The sequence below is a fragment of the Ammospiza nelsoni genome, chromosome Z (genome assembly GCF_027579445.1).
Source record: "Ammospiza nelsoni isolate bAmmNel1 chromosome Z, bAmmNel1.pri, whole genome shotgun sequence".
In the NCBI taxonomy this organism is placed as follows: Eukaryota; Metazoa; Chordata; class Aves; order Passeriformes; family Passerellidae; genus Ammospiza; species Ammospiza nelsoni.
This window is the reverse complement of record NC_080669.1, coordinates 18,517,053-18,543,740: the sequence shown is the minus strand read 5'-3', so window position 1 is coordinate 18,543,740 and position 26,688 is coordinate 18,517,053. Positions and strand designations below refer to the sequence as shown.

The window sequence follows — 26,688 nt, the reverse complement described above, 5'->3', positions numbered from 1 at the left end:
AAATTTATAGAAACAAATCTTAAGAGTTACTTTTCTCATTTCTTTTTTTAATCTAATAACAGAAGACCGAGGATACTCATTTGAGCAATTGAGCTCTGAAGTTCTGAGAGAGTAGATTAAGTAAAATTGTCAGGAAATGCAGACTTTTGAACATGTTTCACAGGTGTTGGTGCCTGAAGGCAATGTATGTTTCAACTAGCTCGGTCTTCCTCATTAAACAGCAGCGTTTGCTATCTAATCACTTGGGCAGTGGCTCCCTTCTAACTAGAAGCATGTTTGAGACATGAAATAAAATTCCCCTCTAAAAACATTTGTGCTTAAAAAGCAGTGCAGAGCACTGAAAGACAGTTGAAACAAAAATAAAATACCAGTATTGGCAATAGTGTCTTACCTGTAGTGTATTCATAAGATTTAATAAAGGGGATTATACTATTTGAAACTTAAATACTGCTTTGTAAGAAATGGGGGCTCATGGCACACAAGTACAGTGGATCAAAGATGTGGACAGATGCTTATCTGCTGAAAGCTCCCTGTGTGTTTCTGGCAGATGTCTTGTCCTCAGTCCTCTCTCATTTTCTACTTTAGGGGAAAATTGAGCAAATTAATTTTGTGCTCCAGGGTTTTGAAGCTGTCTTTTGTGTGGTTGTGAGAAAGGGAATCTGTTTGTATTCCAGTAGTATTGTTTGGTGTGTAATGCCTTGGATTGGGCCAACATTACTTGTATGTCCAGGATGGTTCATGGAAGTTCTATTGGCTATGTAGGCAAAAAAAAAGGAGGTGGTTAGAGGAGATCAAGCCAGGTCTCCCAAATCAAAATGTTCCCTTCAAGGGAGTTGTGGTAACTTACTCCATGCTGGCCATATTTGAATTTTTAATCCTCCTTCACCTTGCTAAGTGATTAATTAATTTTCAAATTTTAAAAAAAAGGTGAAAATGGAGCAATGAGACTAAACTCAGTTGTTCGTACATTAGATATCTTCAGCTAAAGCAGAGCTGAAACTCTGGAGTTGTCATAAGCCAAAATGAGAGCCTCTTTGCTAAAATAAGGAAAATCTCTGTTTAATTAGAGAAAAGTATCTTTAAATGATGATTGTTAATGTTTCCAGTAAATTCTGGCTCTAGTTACCTGTCCGGTCTGTTGACTTCAGCAACACCTTTCAGTGTCAGTGGGCATGATTTGAGTGCAAAAACTGCTTTACTCCTTTATTTGTTCCTTTATTTTCTCCTCTTCCTTCTTGGACGTGGGGTTTCAGGCCAAGATTTTGTGATAGATTTTCCAAGATCACAGAATCATAGGATGTTAAGGGGTTGGAATGGACCTTAAAGATCATCTGGTCACAACCTCACTGCATTTATCTCTGAAGCAACAGAAGTGCCCAGCCTACTGTGAGGCATTTTTTAGCTCCTCAGATGGCCAGGGAGCAATGGTGAGCAAAGGGTCAGGTTGATGTCCAAGGTGTTTTCTGCCTCTGGAGGAAGGTCTTGGCTGAAGGAAGTCTCTTATGAGGTCTCAATCAAAGGGCCGTTGCAGAGGTTACTTCCTCTTTATAGACCACAGTGTTCCTGTTTGTCCAGAGTTGGTAAGTCAATAACAAAAACAAAAATCAAACAAACAAAAAAACCCCTCCCCCTCCCAAAAAAAACCCAAACCAAGCAAAAAAAACCACCCCAGCCTGTTTGATAAACTCAGAATGTAACCCATAACTTTCAGCTTTAAAAAATGTAACTCAGATGTTTATGTATACCTTCATATGAAAAATCATTGAATAGGAGTTCTAGTGTATATTTAGGTTTCAAAAGAAAAAAATTAGGGGTTTGTGCTCTCTGTGCATTTTTGGGACTTCTGCAGGAATGCTTAGTACTTTACTAGATTGATGGTTCAAGTTTGTTCCTCATTAGTATATAAAACTGGAAGCCACTTTGCTGGTTCAGTCACAGTGTGATGTATCCTCACATTGTGACTGAACTCGGTGTAATACTTCTCAGAGGAAGCTGACTGTCCTGACCCTGATGTGTGATGCTCTGGATTGGGGTTGTGACAGATACCTCTGATCCTCAGCTTCTATCCTAGCCTGCGTGTCATTGGATATATTTTTTGTCATTCCTAAGGGCATGCCACTTAGTACTTCCTTGAAATAAAATGCATTGAAAAATGTGGATTTGCAAAATGCTGGATTATGGGTTGGGTTTTTTAATATTGATCGCAGCACAAAGTCCTATTACCTCTTCCCCTTTTTAAAAGAAGATCCTGTGGAATGCTTCATGGAATACTTTACTGAATTTTTTGCAAAATATCTCGACCAATTTTCAGGTGCGTAACTCCAAAGCAAGGATTAGCAGTCTTAGTCTTGTCTAACCTGGTGGCTTTCTGATTTAAATGAATATTAAGGGTGGGTGTATACTCTGCTGGTGAATCCACTTAGGTGTGTGTTAGATATGTGAACCCTATCCAGCTAGATGGTATGCATCCATTATTATAGTGCCCTTTATTGCATAATTTGTGGTTTATTTGCACTGTAAACAGGCTTATGTGTACTGCACATAGCCTGTGAAGTTTGGGCTTCATTAAGTTATGCAACTTTAGTGTGGAAACAATCTCATCTTATAAAAGGTAAAATATTTTCTGTTTTGGAAGATGATGCTGCTGTTAAGTTTATCTCTGTTCTATTTAAGAGACAATAAAAACATAGGGTTTTATGCCTGGGGTGATTTTTCTTCTTACCTTCTTGCTTGTCCGTGAGCTTTTTTTCATTTAGGTCCAGAGCTGGAACACTTTGAGGGGTGAACTGAAACAGGGAAACTCTGATGATAATGCTAAAATACTGTTGCTTCAGTGTCTTTTTTTTCAGTGCATTCCTTATTGTACAGCAGGCTGTAAAATCAGGACCTTTATGAGATATGGTTGTGTTTATCAGCTTAATCTACACTTGTAAGTGAGCTGTGTTGAGGTCTTTTAGTTCCACAGAGATGGATGTAAGTTGCCTTTACAAAGGGCAGTCTGGGTTTCCAGTTTGCGCTGTCCACAGAAGTGTGCGACTGCAGGCTTCCACCATGAACTCAGCATGTGCATGTTCAGTAAGGTAGTCTTGTGTATTGGGAAAAGTGGCCTTGGAATTTTGTTTGGAGTGGAACAATCCTTATTTGAGGGGAGACAGGAGGGGGACTTGATGAATATACAGCAATATACTCTCCTGTTTCAGGCAACAACCTGTCACCAGCTAGTGAGAGCTGAGACCTCGTATTTGTGGTATGCTGCCACATCTTCTTACTAGAAATCCAATTAAGAAGAGTTCTTGAATCGTGGTAACACATACAAATTTAAGTGCAAGTTGAGAACACTTGCCTGGCACAATGGCCTCTGAGAACATTGCTGTAAGAAAGAGCAGTATGTCCTTGTTTTTACTGTGCTTGCTGAGGAGGCATACCTGTTCCTAATGTACTCCCTTTCTCAATATAAATCTGTCTGCTTTGGAGGTAGGTTTTTAACTCATTTTCATATGGACATACTGGATGGTAGTTTTTTGTTGGAGGTTTTTTTCCCCCACAGAAACATGTATTCTAAAAGAACTAGACACTGCTCTTAAGGACAAGTTGTGTTTTAAGGAGAAAGATTGCACTTGAGCTAGTGAATGTAAATATTTACTGAAATACTGATTTTAGCATTTAGAGATTTCAGATGTAAATATTTAGAAGACTACATTAAGTAGAGGTGTTTAGGAAAAATTATATTAAATTCATAAGTTTTTGAGAGAATACAAATAGTTTATGTTTGTATTAATAATACTACTAGTCTACTAATAATAAGATAAAAGAGCTTGAAGCATGACACTGAGGTGTCTATAGGTAGTGGCAGATAATAAGAAAACTGAAGCATTCACTTGTAGGGGCTATACCTCTATATAATTTTTTTAAAACTTCTTTGTTTAACCTGCTTTCCCAGTTTTCACTTGAAAATTGTGAATCAGCTCATCCTGTTGTTAGGAAATTAAGTGTTAAAGCGGTGAAAATATTTGCAGTTCTAGAAACAAGTGTCTTTCCTACTAATTGCAGTAGAAAATTTCTGTAAAACTGTTTTTAAATTGGTATCTCCAGAGTAGTGCTGTTCAATATTGTAAAGAGTGTGTCATCATTCAGTATTTAAAACTGCAGGCTTTCAGGCTGTTTCTTGACTTGCCTTGTGTTCAGTGGTTTTGACATCATGTAACTGAAATGTTCACCTATTGAATTAGATATGGAATGAAAATCTTGGCGCAGTTTTTAATTCTGTCCATATAAAAGTTGTTTAAAGAGACTAAATACAGAGCTATCAGCAAGCAATTACTGAATGAACAAACTGACAGGATATAGGTAGGGAGATTAGTCTGGAGAGTCTCTGCTTTAAGTGTGTATCACAAGTGAAATGACTGGACTTTGATGTCAGAAATGAAGAGGGCTAAACTCTAGGCAAGGTTCTTTTAATAGGAATTTTATACCAGTAATATTTTGTGGTGTCCTTGTTTTTCACTAGTGCTGCTGACTTAAATTGCATCGTATGTCTGAAGTTACATGTTTCTTTCAGATTTTTTGCCTGACCAGTACTTCTGGTGCTTAGCAAGATGATTAAATATAGTGTACAGATATTGGTGGTGAACCACAGATTTTGGTTTAATATTTGTTATTGCTGTGACTAGTGTGCCCAAATTCAGTGTGTTGGAGTAGTCACTTGAAGGTAGTAACAGTGAAACTGGATAAAAACTTTTTTTTAATGGCGGACAAGACCATGTCCCTGAACTGAGCTGTGGTGCGGAACAGGGTCTCATAGCTAGGCCGCGGAGCTGTGCTGCGGAGCTGTGTCGTGGAGCCGGGCCTCGTAGCTGGGCCGTGGAGCTGTGCCGCGGAGCCAGGCCTCTGAGCCATGCCGCGGAGCCATGCCTCGTAGCTGGGCCTCGTAGCTGGGCCGTGGAGCTGTGCCGCGGAGCCAGGCCTCCGAGCTGTGCCGCGGAGCCGTGCCTCGGAGCTGGGCCGCGGAGTTGTGCCGCGGAGCCGGGCCTTGAAGCTGGGCCGCGGAGCTGTGCTGCGGAGTCGTGCCGCGGAGCTAGGCCGCGGAGCTAGGCTGTGCAGCTGTGCCGCGGAGCTGTGCTGCGGAGGCGAGCTTTGGAGCTCTGCCGCGGAATTGTGTTGTGGAGCTGTACTGTGGAGCTGTGCTTTGCTCCCTTCCCTGCATTCTGCATCCCTCGAAGAGTCTCTGTTACTACCTTAGCAGCTCTGCAGTGCCGACTTGCTGCTGGAGAACTCCTGGAACTCTGAATCCCTGGATTCCTGAACCTCCGGATTTTGTATCCCCTGCCGTCTGATTGTTTCTGAGGTGTTTGTTAACAATGGTTTCTACAAGATCAAAAGCTGTGGCTGGTATAAGTGATCAAGTTGGGCCCTCCAAAAAAGGACGTGAGTGTACAGACCCACCCCTGCCCAGAATGTTTGAGTTTATTGGTGGCATCAGGGAGTGCTGTGGAGGAAAACTGCTTACGTTGCAAACAAGTGAATGACCTCCTTCTAATGGTGGCTGAGCTTAGGGAAGAAGTTGAAAGATTAAGGAGTATTAGGGAAAGTGAAAGGGAGATAGATTGGTGGAGTTCAGCCCTATCATCTTTAAGGGAGGTTACTAATTAAGAGACTGAGGACTTATATGCCTCCCATTCTCAGATGACAGAAGGGCATTTGGTGGACGAAGAGGAGTGGAAATGGGTCCCTGTGCGGGGTGGTAAAAATGAAAAGACTTGCCCCCCTCCATCATCCAGCCAAGTACCACTACAAAACAGGTATGAGATATTGGATCCAGAGATACAACTAGATGGTTTAGGAGAGAATTGTCTGCCTAGCGAACCTCCTAATTATGTTTCACCTGCAACACGAATTATTACCTCTAGTACCAAGAAGAAAAGAAGGGTAATCGTCGTAGGTGATTCCCTCCTGAAAGGAACTGAAGGCCCTGTATGTCGACCAGACCCATCCCACAGGGAAGTTTGTTGCCTCCCTGGGGCCCGGGTACAAAATATTACTGAGAGACTTCCTGGACTGATTCAGCCCTCTGATTATTATCCACTGCTGATACTTCAGGCTGGCAGTGATGAGATCGAGAAGAGGAGCATTAAGGCAATCAGGAAGGACTTTAAGGTACTGGGTCAGGTAATTGACAAGGCAGGAGCACAGGTAGTGATGTGCTCAGTCCCTCTGGTGGCGGAGGATAATGATGAAAGAAATAGAAGAATCCGTATCATTAACAAGTGGCTTAAGGGTTGGTGGCATCGACATAAGTTTGGATTTTATGATCATGGCGAAACTTTTACAGCATCTTCTTTGCTGGAATCAGATGGGGTACACCTCTCCGTTAAGGGCAAAAGGATTTTAGCTCATGAACTGGCAGACCTCATTGAGAGAGCTTTAAACTAAGCTTGAAGGGGAAAGGGGAACCAGCTGAGCTAACTGGAAACAGGCCCAAGAATTGCAAGCGTAAGATAGGGGTGAACTCAGTTGCCCAGATGAGGTGCATGTATACCAATGCACGCAGTTTGGGCAATAAACAAGAAGAGCTGGAGGCCATGGTACAACTGCAAAGCTATGATGTAGTTGCCATCACGGAAACGTGGTGGGATGACTCATATAACTGGAGTACTACATTGGCTGGATACAGACTCTTCAGGAGAGATAGAAAAGGAAGAAGAGGAGGTGGCGTAGCTCTTTATGTTAAGCAAACCTTCGATGCCATTGAAATTGAAACAAAGGAAGAAGGTGTTGAATGTTTATGGATAAGAATCAAGGGGAAGGCCAATAACGCCGACATCATATTGGGAGTCTGTTATCATCCACCCGATCAAGAAGAAGAAGTAGACGATTTATTCTATAAGCAGTTGTGCAATGTTTCTAGATCATCAACCCTTGTTCTTGTTGGTGATTTTAATCTACCAGATATCTGCTGGGAATTTAATACAGCAGTAAAGAGGCAATCCAGAAAATTCTTAGAATCTATGGAAGATAACTTTTTGTTACAGCTGGTAGATGAACCCACCAGGGAAGGGACTACATTAGATCTGTTATTTACAAATAGGGATGGGCTGGTGGGAGATGTGATGGTTGGAGGTCGTTTGGGGCAGAGTGACCATGAATTAATAGAGTTTTCAATACTTGGCGATATTAGGAAGATCACCAGTATAACTCGTACATTGGATTTCCGGAGGGCAGACTTTGGCCTGTTTAAGAGATTAATTCAGAGCGTCCCTTGGGAAGCTGCCCTTAAAAATAAAGGAGTTCAGGAAGGGTGGGCTTACTTCAAGGCAGAGATCTTGAGGGCGCAGGAACAAACCATTCCTGTATCCCGAAAGATCAGTCTACGGGCAAACGTCCAGCCTGGCTGGGAAAGGAGATCTTGGAGGAACTTAGGAATAAAAAGAGGACGTATCAGAGTTGGAAAAAGGGTCAGGTCTCCAAGGAAGTATTCAAGAGGGCTGCTAGAGTATGCAGGAAAAAAATTAGGGAGGCCAAAGCTCAGTTTGAACTCAGGATAGCGACTGTTGTTAAGGATAATGAAAAATGTTTTTATAAATATATTAATAGTAGGAAGAAAGGTAGGACCCGCCTTTGTTCCTTACTGGACAAAGGTGGGAAGTTAGTATTTGCAGACGAGGAGAAGGCAGAAGTGTTCAATGCCTATTTTGCCTCGGTTTTTAATGGGAAGATGACTTGCCCTCAAGACTCCCGTCCGTCTAGGCTGGTCGTTGGTTTTAGGGAACAGAATGGTCCCCACATTATCCAAGAGGAGGCTGTTATAGAACTATTGAAATCCTTGGATATTCATAAATCTATGGGACCAGACGGGATCCACCCTAGGGTAATGAGAGAGCTGGCAAATGAGATTGCAAAGCCACTCTCTATCATTTACCAACAGTCATGGATCACTGGCGAGGCTCCGGATGACTGGAAGCTGGCCAATGTGATACCCATTCACAAAAAAGGTGCAAAGGAAGATCCTGGCAATTACAGACCAGTCAGCCTGACCTCTATACCTGGCAAAATAATGGAACAGTTTATATTACGTGCCATCATGCAAAATTTGCAGGACGGCCAGGGTATCAGACCCAGCCAGCACGGATTTAGGAGGGGTAGATCATGTCTGACTAACCTGATCACCTTTTATGATCAGGTAACCCGGCTATTGGATGCAGGGAAGGCTGTAGATGTTGTTTTTCTGGATTTCAGCAAGGCCTTCGACACTGTTTCCCATAGCATACTCCTAGACAAACTCGCTGGCCGTGGTCTGGATAGGAATACCCTTTGCTGGGTTCAGAACTGGCTGGATGGCCGGGCCCAGAGAGTGGTGGTGAATGGTGTCACATCCAGCTGGCGACCAGTCACCAGTGGTGTCCCTCAGGGGTCTGTGTTGGGGCCAGTTTTGTTCAACATTTTTATTGATGATATGGATGAGGGCTTAGAGTCTTTTATTAGTAAATTCGCTGATGACACTAAATTGGGAAAGAGTGTAGATCTGCTTGAGGGGTGTAGGGCTCTCCAGAGAGATTTGGAAAGGTTAGATGCATGGGCAGAATCAAACGGGATGAACTTCAATAAGTCCACGTGCCGAGTATTGCACTTCGGCCACAATAACCCCCTGCACCGATATAAGCTGGGGACGGAATGGCTGGATAGTGCCCAGGTGGAAAGGGACCTGGGGGGGCTGGTTGACAGTCGATTAAATATGAGCCAGCAGTGTGCCCAGGTAGCCAAGAGGGTCAATGCCATCCTGGCCAGTATCAGAAATGGAGTGGCCAGCAGGAGCAGAGAGGTCATTCTTCCACTGTACTCGGCACTGGTGAGGCCTCACTTGGAGTATTGTATCCAGTTCTGGGCCCCTCACTTTAGGAGGGACATCGAGTTACTTGAGCGTGTCCAGAGGAGGGCAACGAGACTAATAAGGGGCTTGGAACACAAGCCATACGAAGAGCGACTGAGGGAGCTGGGGTTGTTCAGCCTGGAGAAAAGGAGACTGAGGGGCGACCTCATCGCTCTCTACAACTTCCTGAAGGGTGGCTGTGGTGAGCTGGGGGTCGGCCTCTTTCTCTGGGCGACAACAGATAGAACAAGAGGACACAGTCTCAAGCTGCGTCAAGCGAAATGTAAGTTAGAACTAAGAAGGAAATATTTCACAGTAAGAGTGGTCAGATACTGGAATCATTTACCCAGTGAGGTGGTGGAGTCATCATCCCTTGAAGAATTCAAAAAAAGACTGGATGTGGCACTTGCTGCCATGATCTAGTGAACAGTTAGAACATCGACTGGACTTGATGATCTTATAGGTTTCTTCCAGTCTTGAACTTCTGTGATTCTGTGATATGTAAGAGTAGGGTATACTGGTTAGAGTATTGCTTCCATTTACCTGCACTCAGTGTAGGCCTTGACTGCTGTGTTAAACAATTTGAACTGTTTTAACCAGAGAGGGCATGGGTAATACTGGACCAGCTGTCATAGTGCAAGAGCTCATACTCTCTTACCAGAGGAAAATGAAAGAGTTTTGCAAAAGCTGCTTTGTATCTTGACAGGTACCAGTTCTGTAGCATAAGATAAACTTGCAGTAAATTAGCAAATATTTTGTGCAGGTTTCTTCTCTTCTGATAGATTCTTTGTAAATTTATATTTTTATATGTGGCAGCATGTGTCCAGCAGTGTGAATTTCCCCTTGAAAGACAGTGTCTGCATGGGTTTGGTAATTCATTAGTTTACTAGGACTAGTCCTGTTCCCCAGGCAGTCTGTCTCCATTCCTTGGCCTTGAGTCTCCTTAAAATCCTGTCAAGTGAGGCATGGAAGTTTATTTCTTAAAGAAGCTCAGGGCTAAATGGGCAAGTAGAACAAGTTTGTTCATTCCAAAAGGGTAGCTGTCACTGTCTTTGTTGCTCCATTGGCTGAATGCTGGCACACTTTACTCTGTTTTCCTGTAACTTTGATCATAGGTCGTTAGCTTTTGTGTGGCTCTCATGTGGAAAGAACAAGGCAGTGTGACTTGCAAGGTTCCATGCTGGATAGCTGCAAGTTTTCGAGGTCAGTCCTCCTCAACCAGCACAAAGGTACCTTGCACAAAGCCTCTGGGTGGAACTTGAAGGATCGCAGCAGTGTTCAGGTTGCTGCTTATTTCATCTCCAGCATGCTGTCTTCTGTTTTGCTTCCATAGCAGTCTTAAGAGTCTGTGCAGAAATGAGACAGGAAAGATTTGAAAATAAATGTCAAAGAATTAGGCAAAAGGAATGACAGAATCAAGTTCCAGTTGCCCAGTATTGGCTAACAGTACATGACGGGTGAGGGAAGGAAAGGAGAATAATCTGACTACTTCTTGAGGATCCTTTTTACTTTTATGTTTGATATAGGTGAAAAGCCTAGATGAAGTGTTTTGTCCTGTTGGAGAAGCACAGATGTTCTGTCCTAATCATTCTTGTAGTAACGCACTTGTACAAACTTCAGTAGGAAGTAGTGGAAGTGCTGTTTTGTAGCATGTGTCTAAAGGTCAAAGAATCTACTTAATCACCTTGAAATATTTTGACTGACATGTCAAGGCAGCAGGTAAAAAACTTCTGTCCAAAAGGATCCAAGAATTTCCTATAAATGGCATTTGTTTTTAAGGCCTCTGTTGCAGAAATTGAGAAGCTGCTGAGCAGGCAAATACAGGTTGGAGTCCTCCTTCTGCCATTCATTCTCAGGGCTGTGAAAGTGATCTAGCAGAGTTGATCTCATAAATGACTGTCATTATGAGTCATTTGGTAGCAAGCTCGACATGTACAAAAGACACAGCACTTTAAAAATACTTGGAAATAAGTGCTTCAGAGTGTCTTTCTATGCCTTTGGCCTACATATCACACTGAAATCTTAATTCCTGGTATGTTTTACTGCTTTTTAATGAGACTTCATGGAACATGAGGCATGGAACTTTGGAACTTCTTAAATTTGTCACTTTAGTCATATGCTTTTTCCACCAAGACCTGCTAGAATATGTACCTAGCTTTTTCTCATTTATTTGGAAGTACTTTTTATATATGAGTTCCTGTAGTCAGCTGCTCCTGTGTAGTCTAAGTTGCATTCCTTCCATGTTTTGGAAGCTCGCTCCCAAAAAAACCTCCCAAAACCAAAAAAAAAAAAAAAAAAAAAAAAAAAACCAAAACCCAAAAAACCCAAACAAAATAACCCACTGAACTGGCTTTACAAAGTAAGTGTTCTGTCTGCTGTTATAGATGTTTTTATGTCTCAGAACAGATAACACTGTCCTATTTTAGCTGTTTTTAAAGTGTTTGTTTTCCAGAATTTTTTTTGGTTTTCTTTTTCTAAGGTTTCTTATGCACGCCCAAGTTCAGCTTCTATCAGAGATGCAAATTTGTATGTTAGTGGACTTCCAAAAACAATGACCCAGAAAGAACTGGAACAGCTCTTTTCCCAATATGGACGTATTATTACTTCTCGTATTCTGGTTGACCAAGTCACTGGTAAGTAGGCAGTTTTGCATGGCCTTTCATGGACTGACAGTTTGAGATATTTCACCTTTCAGTACAATAGTCTTGTCTCTATAATGTATAAAAGGTGTACGTAGGCCAGAAAATGCTTTTTTCGCCTGTAATTGGCCATAAACATGCATGGACAAAAATAGACTGTGTAGTGTGCTGAGCCAGCTTGAGTCATTTCCTCCCTGAAGGTGCAGGTCTGAAGCTTGTTTGATGACTTGTAATAAATTTACAGCTTCCATAATCTTCCTTTCCAAGCTGCTGTATGAAAACAGCTTTCCAGTGCCTTATAAAATGCTATTAAGCTTTTTTTTCCTAAAAAGAAAATTGTAGGCAGAAATGCACAGCTGGTTCTCTGAGGCTAGGATTACAGAAGCCCCAGACTGGCAGTTGCTATTAAGACTGTTTTCAAGGCTAACTCGTTAAATTTGGGCACACACACGAACTTTGACTTCCTCAGGAGCAGGTAAGTTCTGTGATTACCCATGCCATAAAGTATAAGATGTAGCACGTTATTGGCATATTTACAGTATGTGTGTCAATCAAGTAATGGTTGTCAGTGGCACTTTGTGGTTACTCTTCAGACTCAGGATAGTAATGTCTGTGGTTTTATGCTGTCTCAGATGGCTTGAGCATCTTGAGCATCTTTATAGTTTTCTGAATCACCTGCTGTGAGGTTTCTGCCAGAAATAAGCAATTGAATGAAAAGCCAAGTACATGATAGGAGCATTGAATGACAAAGAAGCAGATTTGGAGAACTCTCCAAGCTCTCCGCCTTCCAGAGCATTAAGGGGTGGGACAGATTAAGTCATTTACTCACATAATTATTCCCTGAATAAGCTGGGTTTTATTTTTTTTTAATAGTTGTACTTTTTCAAAGCTGCATATCCTCTTGGGTGGGAAACAGCTTTCAGCTGTAGAAGGTCGTAAGGTTTTTAATTGTCTTATTTTGAAAAGTTTGCACTTGCCAGTATTTGAGTCTTGGCTGACCTTTAGTGGAACTTGTGTGTACTCCTTTGACTTCCACTAAGTTAAAAGAAATCTCAATGTTGACACATAATACGTAGAGAGTAGGTTGAGTTGTTGAGGGTGTAGAGAGGCCTGGAAAAGAAAGCTAAAGGCCAAATACTGACTTGTAGATATAGCAGATTTGTGGGACAGATTCCTAGTCTGTGTGCAATAAATAGCTGTTCACAATAGGTTCCTGTATATTCATACATAGAAATAGGTGGCATTTAACAAATGGACCAGTAAGTAAATATAATTGAACTTCTGGTATGTGTTATAATTCTATTCATATTCATAAATCATGCTATTGGCAGCATCCTTTCTGGCATATAGATTGTTAAGGCTTAAGCTTTCTTGCCTCCTTCTTTTTAGTAATTTGGAAGAAGTAGGCTCAGAATGGTATGAATAATAAGGTTGTGACACAAACTGACAGATAAAAATTGCAGAGTTGAAGCTGTGACATTTGCCTCTTAAAAGCTTTCTTATGCCTGTTCATTGTCACTTTTGATGGCTTAAATCATTGTTTATGAAGAGAATATGTTTCTTGTCGTTAATGTCTTTCTCAGTTGAGGACAAATGTTTAACTCATCTGGTTATTCATGAACCAAAATGTAAAAGGGCTCTAAATGGCACTTGAAATATTACAACAAAACATTGATCTAACTGATGTTGGCTGTTAGTAGCTTTAATGTTAATTGGTTCAAGTATCCATTGTAGCTTAATATGTTTATGTCTAAGACACTTGGAATTTTTGATACATGATGTTTCTAAGACCTTCCATAAACACTTTTGAATTCCTTTGCATGTTGCCTTTGACTTTTGTATATCAAGAAAAGTTTCCTTCAAAAGTAACACCTAGTGATGTACAGTGATTGACTGAAACCAGTTATTTTACTCAGAGGTCACCAGTGACTGGTAAACATGGCCTTAATTCCTATTATTGCAATATAGTATGTGCACATCATCATCCTTGGAGCATATTTGCTCAAAAGAGAGCTTCGGGGGATACTGCAGGAGAGCAAAAGCTATCTTTTTGCTGCTAGAGAGCAGAGAACTAAGCTATTTGCAGAGTTTTTGTCACTTTAGGTACTGCAGAATAGCATGAGCTGACCAGAGGTTACAGTGCAGTTGGTTTGGGTTCATCTCCATCCAACAAAATTGCTTTGTTTCTGAATTCTACTTTGGCTCACTAAATTTGTTTCCACTGTTTTCCCTCAAACTCACAAGCTGTTTAAACAAATGTGTCTTACATCAGTTAAATTAAAAACTTAAAACAAAATTACAGTAGGAAATTCTTACTTTATGCCAGAAATCAGTTCTGTTAAGCTCAAAGTTACCATGTGTTCACAGCATTCGACCATCAACATAGCAATTGGCCACACAAATGAAAGTTAATATCCAGTATTCTGGAGTCTGTGAATTCATTACTGTGTGCTTTTTTCACCTTGTGCAGGGTTGTCACGGGGTGTGGGGTTTATCCGGTTTGACAAGCGAATTGAAGCAGAAGAAGCTATCAAGGGCTTGAATGGCCAGAAACCTCCAGGTGCCACAGAGCCCATCACTGTAAAGTTTGCTAACAATCCAAGCCAAAAAACCAATCAGGCCATTCTTTCCCAGCTGTACCATTCTCCAAACAGAAGGTATCCTGCCCCTCTAGCTCAGCAGGCTCAACGTTTTAGGTAAGTAAATAATGTGCCCAAGTGTGCTGAAATTTGCATGTTCCCAAAGGCCTGTTTGGTTGCCTTCACTCTTGTGCATTCCTGCTTGTCTGACTTCTGTGTGGGAAGGAAACACGTGAATGTTGAACTTCAGCTATGCTACCACAGTACAGCTAAAACCAAAATGCATGCCATCCTGTTGATAGCATTTTGGTGTCTAATAGGCATGCTTAGTTAAACCAAGGTGACATCTCTCTTGTACTAAGTCACTTAAATTTTTTTTCAAAGATTACTTTTCATTTCCTAGGTTATTCTTGATTAATGTGCAAGTTGATTCAGTTAATACTGACCTAGGAGATGCCGTGTTTTTATCTTAGCCTTATGGCATTCCACAGCCACCTTCCTCTTCATCTAACCCTACATTTTTCCTCTGCATTCTGGCTTTCAGTTTTTTTCCTGTTTAGGTGTCTATGTTCTCCATGCCGTACTTTGTCTTTTCTTGTTACAACTTCTCCTGATGAATATTGTTGACATATTTTTTTCATGTGCTTTTTGGGAGCTTACATTCCCATCATGTTGAAACTATTGCTATATAGTTCCCTGTGCTATTTAGTGTATTGAAAAGAACTGATGGTGAGGACAAAGTGAAACAAACTCTGTACTATCTACATCCATGAGTACCTTGGATTTTTTTTTTGTGATCTTTTCTTCCCTCCCTCTGCCCCTGAACAGTGTGACTGGGCTGTGTTAAATAGTAATACACTCAAAGAGTATCTTTATCTTTTTTTTCAAGAAAAAAAACAGTTGACAGCGTACTTCAAAGAGAATATACCAAATTTCAAATGCACTGCATTGGCTAGGTTTGCTTATACTAAATATTCAAGAGTTCATGGCCTGCACTTCTGTTAGAATTTTTAAATTTTTTTCTTCTATTCAGCTTTTTGGTGTTATCTCCTGCATCTCACAGGTGTGAGGAGTAGGTGTTTGCTATAGGAGAGGGGATAACAAATTTTATTTACTTTTTTGTGGCTCTTCTTACTATTTACTAGGGAATAAAAGGGATAGCTTACAACAGTGTTCTGAATATTGCATAGCAGTAGACTTGCCATTATTCTATAGAAAAGTCTGGTGGCAGAAATTGCAGGATGGAGTCAAGTGCATTGTGTGAAATAAGATCACAGGGTTTGTGTCACAAGCTTATTCTGGCAATAACATACTCTGGCAATGACCTGATGCAGTTGTCCCATCTCTGTTAATAGTTGACAGAGGCCTGAAAACTTCTTCAACTTTAATAATAGAAGTTACAGGATCAATACAATGCTTCCTTTTTTTTCTTAAGTGAAAACTTGGGCTAGACTTTCAAAAGAAGATCTATATAACTGTTCCTCAGTTTCTATAAGATGTATAACTTAGAGCATCTTTAAAAATTTTCCAGTGAAAGTCTCTGAGAATATTTCCAGAGTATTTTCAAGTCTTTGAGGTAACTGAAAAATCATACAAGTGATAGCATTACTGTATGAAGTCGTCATCTGACAGCCCTTGTAAGAAGGAGCTATAAGTGGTGGTGTTTCTAGAACTCTTCACCTTGCTCTCCACCACTCATGTCAGTGACAGTAGACCTCAGTCATCCACACCGTCTACTGCTAGTAGTCAGGTATTTTTTAATCTCCTTTTTCTGCTCTTTTAGGAGTTCAGTAGTTTCTTGTCAGTGTATTCTGCAAACCCAGCTCACTGCAGAGTCAGTGCTCTCTGGAAAACTAAATCAAGTGTATGTTTTTTACCTAAGCTCGTATTTTATTGAGTCTTGATCTATAATAAGACTTCTTCATGTATTTGGGATTTTTCAGAAAGTAATAAGAGCTTCTTCAGGGTGAATATTTCTTGAAAGAAGCAGGAATAAGAGCAATAGGAGTGGTATGCACTGCGTATTTCAGATATTGGCTAGATTATTTGAAGGGGTTTAGAGTTGTGGTGGCATTCTGTCATTGGGGGCAGGTGAGGCAAGAACCACGTGGAGAAATCTTGAAAATAATGTATATGTGTGTGTATTGTAGAAACACTTCATCTGGTAAAATCATAGCGTTACAGGATATCCTGGATTGGAAGGCACCCACAAGGATCATTGAGTTCAGCTCCTGGCCCTGCACAGGACCAAGAGTCACACCATTGCCTGAGGGCATTGTCCATACAATTCCTGAATCTTAGCAGGCTTGGTAACATGACCACTTTCCTAGGAATCCTATTCCAGTGTCCAGCCACCCACTGGGTGAAGAACCCTTTCCTAATATCCAACCTAAACTCCCTTGACACAAATTCAGGGCTTTCCCTCAGGTCCTGTCACTGTCACCACAGAGAAGAGATCGGCGCCTGCTTCTCCTCTTCCCCTCACAAGGGAATGTAGAGTGTGTGGAGGCCAGCCACCTTTCAGGCTCCCCAGGCTGAACAAGCCTGGTGACCTCAGCTGCTCCTTGTACAGTTTCCCCTTCAGACCCTTCACCATTTTCTTGGCTCTCCTTTGAACACTCTAATGGCTTTATATCTTTTTTTATGCTGTGGCACCCAGACCCATCCCCAGCACTGGAGGTGAGGCTGCTCCAGTGCAGGGCAGAGCAGGACAGTCCCCTCCTTTGCCTCGCTGTGATGCTGTGCCCGATGCACCCCAGGACATGGGGGCCTTCCTTGGGTACCAGGGCACTGCTGACTCATGTTCAGCTTTCTGTTGACCTGAAGCCCCAGGTCCTTTGCCATGATTTTCAGTGTCTTGCTCCCCAGTCTCTCTGTACATCTTGGTTTTCCCCATCTCAGGTGCAGAATCTGAGACTTGGCCTTTTTAATGTCATGAAGTTAGTTGGTGATTGCCCAACCCCCTCATTTGTCAAGGTGTCTCTGCAGAGTCCCTCTGCCTTACAGGGTGTCAAGAGGTCCTCCCGGCTTAGTGTCATTGGCAGATTTACTTAGTATATGTTCTTTAAGTCCTGCATCTGAGTCATTTATGAAAATACTAAAGAGCACTGAGCCGAAAGTGAACCCCTGTGGACTCCCAGTAGTGTCAGTTACCAGTCAGGTGTCGCCCCATTCGCTGTAAACCTTTGTGCCTGAGCCCTGAGCCAGGTGCTCACCCATCCCATGATACATTTATCTAGCTGTGTGCTGCACATTTTGTCCAGAAGGATCCTGGGAGAGGCAGTATCAAAGGCTTTACTGAAATCCAAAAAGATTGCATCAGCTGACTTCCCTTGGTCAGCTGGGTGAGTTATTCTGTCATAAAAGGAAATTTAAGTTTGACAAGCAGGACTTTGCCCTCTTGAAGCCACACTGGCTGTGATTGTGTTTTTCAGTACTTCCCATAATAATCTCCATAATTTTACCAGGCACTAAAGTGAGACTTGATGGGCCTGTAGTTTCCAGGGTCATCCTTCTTTCCCTTACTGAAAATGGAGGTAGTGTTAGCCAGCTTCCAGTCAACACCACATTCCCAAGATCATGAAAAAAATCATTGAAAGAGACCTCACAAAGACGTTGGCCAGTTCTTTGAGTGTTCTTGGATGAATCCCATCCAGTCCCATAAATCTGTAGGGACTCAGTTGGAACAGAAGATCCCACACAAGTTCAGGGTTGTTCACCGTTCTCACAGCCCAAGACACTGGGACCCTCTTAGCCCATCATCAGCATTAAAGATGAAGGCAAAGAAAGAATTAAACTTCTCTGCCTTGTTTGTGTCCCTGTTTGTGGGGTGACCATTTTCATTCTGTAACAGGCTCATGTTATTTTTGGACTGCTCTTTGAGATTGACATTTTTAAAAACTTGTTGTCCCCCACATTGCTGACAAGCTTCAACTCCTGTTGGGCTCTGGCCACACAATTTTTTTCCCTCCAGTGGCAAGCAATAGCTCTGTATTCTTTCTATATCCACCTGATTTTGCCTCCACTGTCCTTACACTTACTTTTTCTGCCTTAGCCCTGCTCACCCAAATCAGCCTTCTGCCTCCCAACATTCTGGAATTGCCAGGAGTAGGAACATGAAAAATCTTTTTTTTTGAGTTTACATTACAATAGTTGCTAGTGCTCCAAAATACTGCATCTGTCTTGATAGTCGTGTCAGCAAACATGTCAGAAACCTTAGTAAAAGTTTTCTTCTCAACCAGGTTAGTAATGTGGAAAACTTGACTGATGTGGTCACTGACTGTAACACAATGGTAACAGTATGCGGTTTAGGCTAAATTTGTGGCCATGGTGGACTTCATAAAAGGAACTTCTTATGATTGTGGTTACTACACAAGAATTGTAGCAGCATGGGGTTTAGATGGTGGATGCTGCTACCTATTTCCCAATAAGCATCTTCACGAAGAATATCTGTTTTGTCTTCACTATCAGATGTAATAAGGTGCCATGGCTCTTTCAGTGGTGGTACTTTAACATTGCATGAGGTTTGGTACAGTGTAATGGATGTGACAGTAATATGCTAAGTTTCCTTAATCTTAAAGGGTAGAAAAGTCTGAAGACTGAACATGTTGCTAAATGTTTTGCAGGTTGGACAATCTGCTCAACATAGCTTATGGAGTAAAGAGGTAATAAAGGATGAGTTGGTTCATAACAACCAAATTATTTTGAAGTATTTTGCAAATTCTTACTTTTCAGTAAGACTTATGTTGGATTTTTGCATGTTGAGACTTCAGCTGAGATTGTTCATTTTGATGCATTTTGCATGAAATAGACAAGCCTTTTGTAGCAGTTCCATGGAATTCCTGTTTCAAATGACTTGCTAATCCTCACTGGTTTTATAGCATGCTTTCCTTTTGATTTTCTGTTACATCATTTCAGACATACCTAGCACTGTTCTCCCTACTTGTGTATAATTTTTTTACATAGTATTTGCGCAGTTAGGGGGCAAAAAATAATTTTGATCTTATCTTTCTAGTCTGAGCAACATGTTCATTCTGTGAAAAGCTCTGTATCATTCTCTTCTTTTATTTTGACATTTCTTTGCTGGGTTTTTGTGTGAACAGCTATATGATGATTCTGTTTTGCTTTCCCTCATTCTTTAGTAGGTTTCCTCCAATGACCATTGATGGAATGACCAGTTTGGCCGGAATTAATATCCCTGGACATGCAGGAACTGGGTGGTGCATTTTTGTGTACAACTTGGCCCCTGATGCTGATGAGAGTATCCTCTGGCAAATGTTTGGACCCTTTGGAGCAGTGACCAATGTGAAAGTCATCCGTGACTTTAACACCAACAAGTGCAAAGGTTTTGGATTTGTGACTATGACAAACTACGATGAGGCAGCTATGGCAATAGCCAGCCTGAACGGATACCGCCTTGGTGACAGAGTACTGCAGGTCTCCTTCAAAACAAACAAAACGCACAAAGCCTAACCAGTTATTCTCAGTGCATTAATACATGAAAACTATACAACAAAGGCGATTTACAGGAAGCTTTATGCATTAGTAAATGCCTTTGTTGTATGCCAGTGTGGAAATGGGGATAAAATGACTACTTAGCATCCTAAGAATATGTGAGATTTTTTTATTGCTACTATCTGAATTAGAACTTCTTAACTATCTTTTGTGTTTGAGTATTGACAAGAGGCACAGGGTTTTTACCTGTCACAATGCGTATTCTATTGCCTTCTTTGAAGAAGGTGGACCTTGTAAAATGTTTCAGCTAATGGAAGAAGTTTTTTTTCTTTATACATGACTGCCTTTAATCTATGAGTAAATAGCAAGGCTTTGTGTAATACTTTATTTTTTTTGTCATTTCTTGATTTACTTTGTTTTTAATTTACATTGTAATGCAATGTTGTTTTGTTGTTCAAGAAAAGTATCTGAAGTTTACATTTTATTTATAATGTTATAAGCAGTATTTATTTCATCATCTTCATTTGGGTTGGGGAGTGGGAACACATTATAAAAGCTTATTGTAAGAATACTGGAGAACTTTTCGTAAAGCAGTACCTTGCCAAAGAGATAAGAGCCTCTTTGATGTGGGTTTAAAAAAGCATCTATTTTTATAAAAAAAATAAAAAATTTGGAGAAACTTTTTACTGGTCCTGGAACAAATATTTTGACTTGAATACTTTGAGAAATCTCTTCGTATGACAACTAGTGAGCTTTTAAAACTTACCAGGAAATTTGCAATTGTTGGGAAAAAATTTAGAAAGATTTATGATGTAGAACTACTTTTGAGACCTTTGTGTTAAGAAGTAAAGTCAGTGGGATGCACTGTTGGTTTCATTTTTTGTAATCATCAGTGGAGTCATTGATCATCCTGGTTATTAAGTGATAGGTTGCTCACTTTAATTTGTGATTTTGAAGCAAATGAAAATTTAAAAAAAGAATATAAGAGCAAGCAGAAAACTTAAAACACTGAGATATGGGGGAAAAAAATCTGTTCTTCCTAAAGAATTCCCTTCAGATAGAGCTCAAGGTGTTTAGTGATGTACTTGCTATTGTTTGAAGAATTGTTTTGTCTTAAGAAAAGACATCAAGCATGATTTGTGCAGTAGCAAATCAGCCGAAGTGGCCTGAGTTGGGTGCATTAGGAGGTATTTTGAAAGTTATGTTCAAGGCTAACACCTGAGCTTTGTGTAATGTAAATAAGAACTTAAGTTATGAACCTTTCAGCTAATTTTGATTATAGTTTTTTTTTTAAAGTTACATGCCAAGTGATGTTCAATTTTGAATGTTTTTGTATAAGTTTTTTCTTTGTAAATGGCATTAACATTGTTACTTGAGGTCTGCTTCTTTTCTTTTTTTTTTTTGGTTGTCCTGAGGACTTGAATTTACAGTGCATCAGATCTGTTGCTATTTTTGTCTGTAGATAGTCTAGCTTCAGCTGTTTATGGTGATGCAACATTTTTGTTTATAAATATGTTTGTGGTAAAAAAACAAATATAAACATATGTTTTGAGCAAATTTCCTTACATTTTTCATATGAAAACCATAAATACCTGTATGCTATTGAAGTTTAACTTTGTATGATGCTTAAATCACTATTTGGGGAAATAGAAAAAGTCTTTACCATGTATTGAAGAAATTTAAGGAAAACAAATACAGAATATTTTCTGATTAGCATCTAGCTTATAATAAATTTTTAAAAAAAAGCTGAGGGTTTGATGCCTTCACCAGGATGCACTGACAACTATGTAGTTACGTCCTGCTTTTTGTATAAACTGAGATGCTCATATGCTTCCCCTTAGAAAAAGCAATGTTCTATGCATAACATAGTTGTACACTATCTTTGCAGTTGTTTTTGGTTCTTCTTCTTTTAAATTGTAGTTATAAAATTTTCAGTATAGTACAGTACATATACTGTGAAGCGCGTGCTAAAGTGATTAAGCAAGTTTTCATGCTGACCCACTCAATGCTATTCAAAAATCAATTGGCTTCCTGAGTACTTCTTCATTCTTAGGTGCATTTAGATTGTTAAAGCTAATCCTCTGCATTAAAAGTTGTATATAGTATAGAAATCACAAACTTTCTGATGTGGGAGAAATAGTAGCTACATGCTTCTTTCCTATACTACTGTAGCAACTAATGGCATTGATGAGAAGGCATGTAAATTGGGCTTCACTTTACAGTGTTTATCAGAGCACTTAGTAAAATATAAGGCTGGTATTTATTTGAAGTTGTATAGTATGACTTAATTCACATTTGTTGGAATAGAGAATATATTCTGTTGGGTATTTAAGAGGTTGTACATGTTTTCTTTTGTGTTTGGATTCTTTGTACTTTTTCATGTTCAGTACATCAATAAACAAAGTTGAAGGGAAAACAGTCTCATAAGCTGGTCTTTTACCATATTTTCCACTGCTTTAATGAGTAAGCAATATCAGTGAAAGGTTTCTGCAGAGCTCTTGAGCTGCTTGTAATTTAGGTTAGGATCCTGGTTACCAACAAGGAGGTAAAACAGCGGAGCTCTGTACCAGTTCTGTTACTTTGGAATTAAGTGTAGAATCTTTTCACTTTAGTTTTGCATTAACCACTCAGTACTTAGGCTGAAATAATAAATGAGTGTCATTAAATGCATTCAGTAAAAATTAATTTGCTGTCTGTTTAGCAGGTGCTGTGCAGTGTAGCTAAGTGAATGCCCTAGTGCATTTTCCAAGAGATGAGATAGAAAGATTAAGTAGTATCAGGGACTCCGAGGTGAAGATGCACCAGTTGAACTGTGCTCTGGCCTTGCTGAGACAGGAGCAGAAACCAGAAAGAAATCCATATCAGGAGTGTTGCATAACCTCCCCCTGCCAGGCTGGAGGCAGTAGACAGAAGGAAGGAGTGAAAGGAGGCAAGTCCTTGCTTGGCACAACAGACAAAAGCCCTTCTTGTCCACCTCACCCTCCCAGCTGCCTTGTGCAGTAGGTGTGAGGCTCTGGATGTGATAGGAAAATCAGTGGATAATTAGGACAAAGATCCTTCTCCAACAGAAAAGTCTGCCTCCTTGGGATGTGAGTTACAGCCATCACCAGGAAACTTCCTAGCCTGGTTCAGCCATCAGACTCATACTACGTGTTGGTCCTCCGTGTGCATGGTGATAAAGCCACAATGCGTCAGCCAGAGGCTGTCAAAAGAGACTTCAGGGTCCTGGGGTGATTGGAGAGCTAATCGGGGGCAGAGGTTGTTTTTCCTCTACTTTTGTTAGGTGCAGGTAGTGACATTGAAAAAAACAGATGGACCCAGTCTTAATACCTGACTCTGGGGCTGGTGGCACACTGCCACAATTTTCATTCTTTTTGTGTAATGAGTTGGCCTCCATGGTCCTGGACGTGATGAATTCAGATGGGATTCACCTTTGTAGAAGGGCAAGGAGGTCCTTTGTCGAGGCTTGTGGAGTTTATTGATAGGGCATTAAACTTGATATCCACTTGAGGGAAGGGGATTTAATGGTCAGAACGTGTGGGCTTACATGCTCTTCCAGTCAGCAAGAGATGCCTAGAGCCTGAGAGGGTCAGCAGGAGAGCACTTGAATTACAACATCAGGGAATTCCAGGTACTCCAGCCAGAAAGCTTCATAGGGGTCTGGGGCCTAGCTCAAATGCATCTATGCTAATGCACACACAGCCAGGGAAATAAAGAGGAGGAATTAGAGATATGTGCAGGCCCGCAGAACTACAGTCACTGGCATCATGGAAATGTAGGTTGACTCCTCTGACTCAAATGGTAAGGTATGGGCTCCTTAGGAAGGTCAGGCAAGGGAGATGAGGAGGAGGCGTTGCCCTGGTGTCAGTGACCAGCTGGAGGTCACGGAGCCTCACCTGGGGATGGATGAGACCGAGAGTTAATGTGTCAGGATTCAAGGCACAAAAGGGACAGGTGTCTTTATAGTGAGGGTGTGCTACAGATGGTCTGACCAGGAAGACCAAGCAGCTGTGGACCTTTACAGAAAGACAGGAGTGGCCTTGCTGTCACAAACCCTGATTCTCATGGGGGACTTCAAACACACAAGTGTCTGTTGAAAGGGCGTTGCAGAGAGACATAAACCTCTTGAGTTAGGAGCTTCCTGGAATTCTTTGGTGATAACTTCCTCTACAGGTTGGATAGATGAGCCAAGGAGGAGAGGTACCATGGTGGATTTTGTTCTGACAGGGAGGGGCTGGTGGGGAATGTGAAGCTCGGGGACGTTCTGGGCTACAGTGCCTGTGAAATGGAGTTTGAGATCCTTACTTAGGGCAGCAAGGAGGTTGTACAGCAAGCTCACTACCCTGGAGTTCAGGAGAGCAGACTTCAGCCTCTTCTTGGTAGAGTACCAGGGGATAGAGCCTGGAGGGAAGGGGGCCCCAGGAGAGCTGGATGACGTTCCAGGCTTGTCTCCTTGCAAGGGAAATCAGACAGGGATGTAGGCAGCCTGCACATGTGAACAAGGCGCTCCTGGCCAAACTCAAAACACAGCTTACAGAGAGTGAAAGCAAGGAAATGTAGCCTGGGAGGAATAGAGAGTTGTGTTTAAATCAGTTGCTACTGCTACTCCATCTCTGTTGCCTCAGTCAAGTGCAGTTAACTCAGCTCTAGAAACTGGCCTTGCTCACTTTGATCCCCTGCTCCGCCTCAGGACATCTCTGCACCAGGGCTATTTTCCCTGGCAAGTGACAGTTCACCATCCTCAGGTTACAACCCTAGTCTTTTTATGATTTTACGAAGGACAGGAAGAGAGGAGGATTTATTCTTTATCATTATGTCCATTTGTTGTTTAATTATTGCGTTAATTTCTAGGCTCCATTAATTGCATGTAGTTTTCTGGGGTTTTTTTCCCTTCCCAGTACTTGAAGTAAATCTTTAAAAGCTAGTCAGCTTTCTTCTGCCCTTTTGAGGTACGTACACATCTTAATTCATTTGCTTCACTCAGTTGAATGAGAGTGAACTGCCGTCAGTGAGAATACAATTCCAAAAGTGGCTTGTGCAGCATAGCTTTTATTTTATAAGTGTTTTCTTTCACCTTTTTCATCTCTACTGTGAGATTTTTGATACAAAACTGTGTAGCATGTGTTGGTGAGCATCACAGTACAGTGTTGTGCAATTGAGATTACATGGGTGGTATAGCCAGTAGCATCTCACAATGTCAGTCATGGTTGATAAACTGATTAATTGAGGAAATAGTTGGGTGCTGGTAGCTTTTTGTATAGTTATGTGCTTGGATGGCTGGAGTAATCAGAGGATGCAAATGAGGAGCTATATTTGTACTCCAGCAGGGACATACATTCAGCTTTCAGAGAAGGGTAGCTTTTAGTTCTCAACTTAGACCAGTTTGAGTACAGTGTAACTAACCATTGTTGAAGTGTTTTGCTATATGAAAATGAGGACAAAATATGTTTATGTAAATGCATTCAATTTAAAATCAAAACTTCTTTAGCTGCAGAGAAGGCAGCAGTTGAGGAGCACCAAAAATTAGCAGTTATAAGCACAGTTGCACAGAGGAGCTGTCAGTGCTGAAAAATTTGATCATATGTAGCTGACCATCTTAAACATGGATAGTACTTTTCTTACTATAGTAAAGTTTCGTAAAGCTAAAGGAAAAATCGTGAATCTGCCTCATGCCATTCATGGAGGACTAGTTCCTGTTGTGTGTAATAGTAGGAGTTCCAGGAACACCTCTGAAGACCTGTGAGGGAACTGGAGTGTTAGCTGGGGCACTTGCAGAAGGTCTTTGTTACTGCAAAACATGCTCAAAGTTTGTGTGACCTCTTCTGCAAAGATATATGCAACAAGATCAGTCATGACAGGTGACCTTCCCACCTACATCTACGAAAGCCTTCCTTTGGCAAGAGAGTGTTTTCCTAGCATGAAAGAAAAATAGGCATTTTTAAAGTGGCTGGCTGTCCACTGGGGTTGTATGTAGTGTGCATTCTTTGTTTTCTCCATCACCCAGAGGTCATCAAGTGCTAAGAAGTCTGGGGTGTTCTTACCAGTACTGCTGAGAAAGCCTGAACCATGTTAAAAATCTTTTGTGTTGTTACCTCATGAAGGTGACTAAATGTATAGAAGTGGTGACTTAGTTATTCATTAAAAAGCAGCAACTAATTGCGACTTTCTATCAAAAGAATTATCAATGTATTTTATGACTAGAGATAGTATCTCTGGGTTTTTATCTATAACAGTTTGAGAAATGAATACAATTTGAGGGATGGTTCCTCTTGAATAAAATAATAGCCAGGGACTGCACAATTTCAACCACATCAACACTGTTGATCCAGCTGTGCCTGCACACATGTTTTAGCATTTGGCTTTGTTTGCCCATTTGTGGCATTTGGACCTCAGCATTTCAGCGTGTACATTTCATGATGAAGTGCAGCTTTTTTCACACGCTTTCCTAATTAAACTTCACTCTAGAGGCACCTTCTGCTGAACTGTTGCTGTGATGGCTGGTGGTTTGGGCAGCAGGTGTGCTAGCAGCTACATCAGTGCTCATCTGGGCCAAGCAGCTTAAAAGCTGGGGGAGAGATTGGATCTTTTGGTGGAATGAGGTAGCATGCTGTCATAGTCTTGGAAGGGCTGCTCTTGGGGTGAAGAGCAGTTCCAGCCTGAAAAGCTGGAATTGCTGCCCACGATTTCAGTAATTGTGGCAAAAATTAAGGAAGCAATGCAAACTTTCAGGTTTTTTCAAAACAATATGGGCGACTTCAGTGGATTAAGAGGTTTTCTAACTTCATGTAATGAAGTTAGATGGATTACTGTCTCATCCTGTAATTACTCTATTTTTTCAACCAGTTTTCTGTCAGATATAATTTGGATAAGGAAAACAATATCTTTTGTAATATTTATAAGGTCACTTTAAAAACAAAACAGAGTTAGTCAAGCTTGATTTCTTATTTTATGTATTGTATCATGTGATTCCTGTACATAAGTGAGTTTAGATCAATATGACATTTGTAGTGACCTTGTAATACTGTAAGTGAAGTCATTACAAGTGCTGGAAGAGTATTGATTATAAAACACTGCATACTTTACAAAAACTTAAGAGCTGAACTTTCTTTTGAAGCAATTCTTACTAAATTATTTTCTTATATGCAGTTGGGCA

At 40.9% G+C, this 26,688-nt stretch overlaps 1 protein-coding gene across 5 annotated transcripts in view; it reads left to right on the top strand.

The window, feature by feature from the left end:
* ELAVL2 (ELAV like RNA binding protein 2) overlaps positions 1 to 21,951 on the top strand; it is a 90,572-nt gene extending 68,621 nt beyond the window's left edge. For 3 of the 5 annotated variants that reach the window (XM_059492745.1, XM_059492744.1, XM_059492740.1), the window contains 4 exons: positions 11,343 to 11,496; positions 13,973 to 14,198; positions 18,707 to 18,745; positions 19,223 to 21,951. In XM_059492745.1, the coding sequence (XP_059348728.1) occupies positions 11,343 to 11,496; positions 13,973 to 14,198; positions 18,707 to 18,745; positions 19,223 to 19,553 (750 nt within the window). In that variant the 3' untranslated portion in view covers positions 19,554 to 21,951. The remainder of the gene's footprint in view (positions 1 to 11,342; positions 11,497 to 13,972; positions 14,199 to 18,706; positions 18,746 to 19,222) is intronic. The other 2 variants (XM_059492742.1, XM_059492743.1) reach the window with 2 other exon arrangements.
* The last annotated feature ends 4,737 nt before the right edge of the window (positions 21,952 to 26,688 follow it).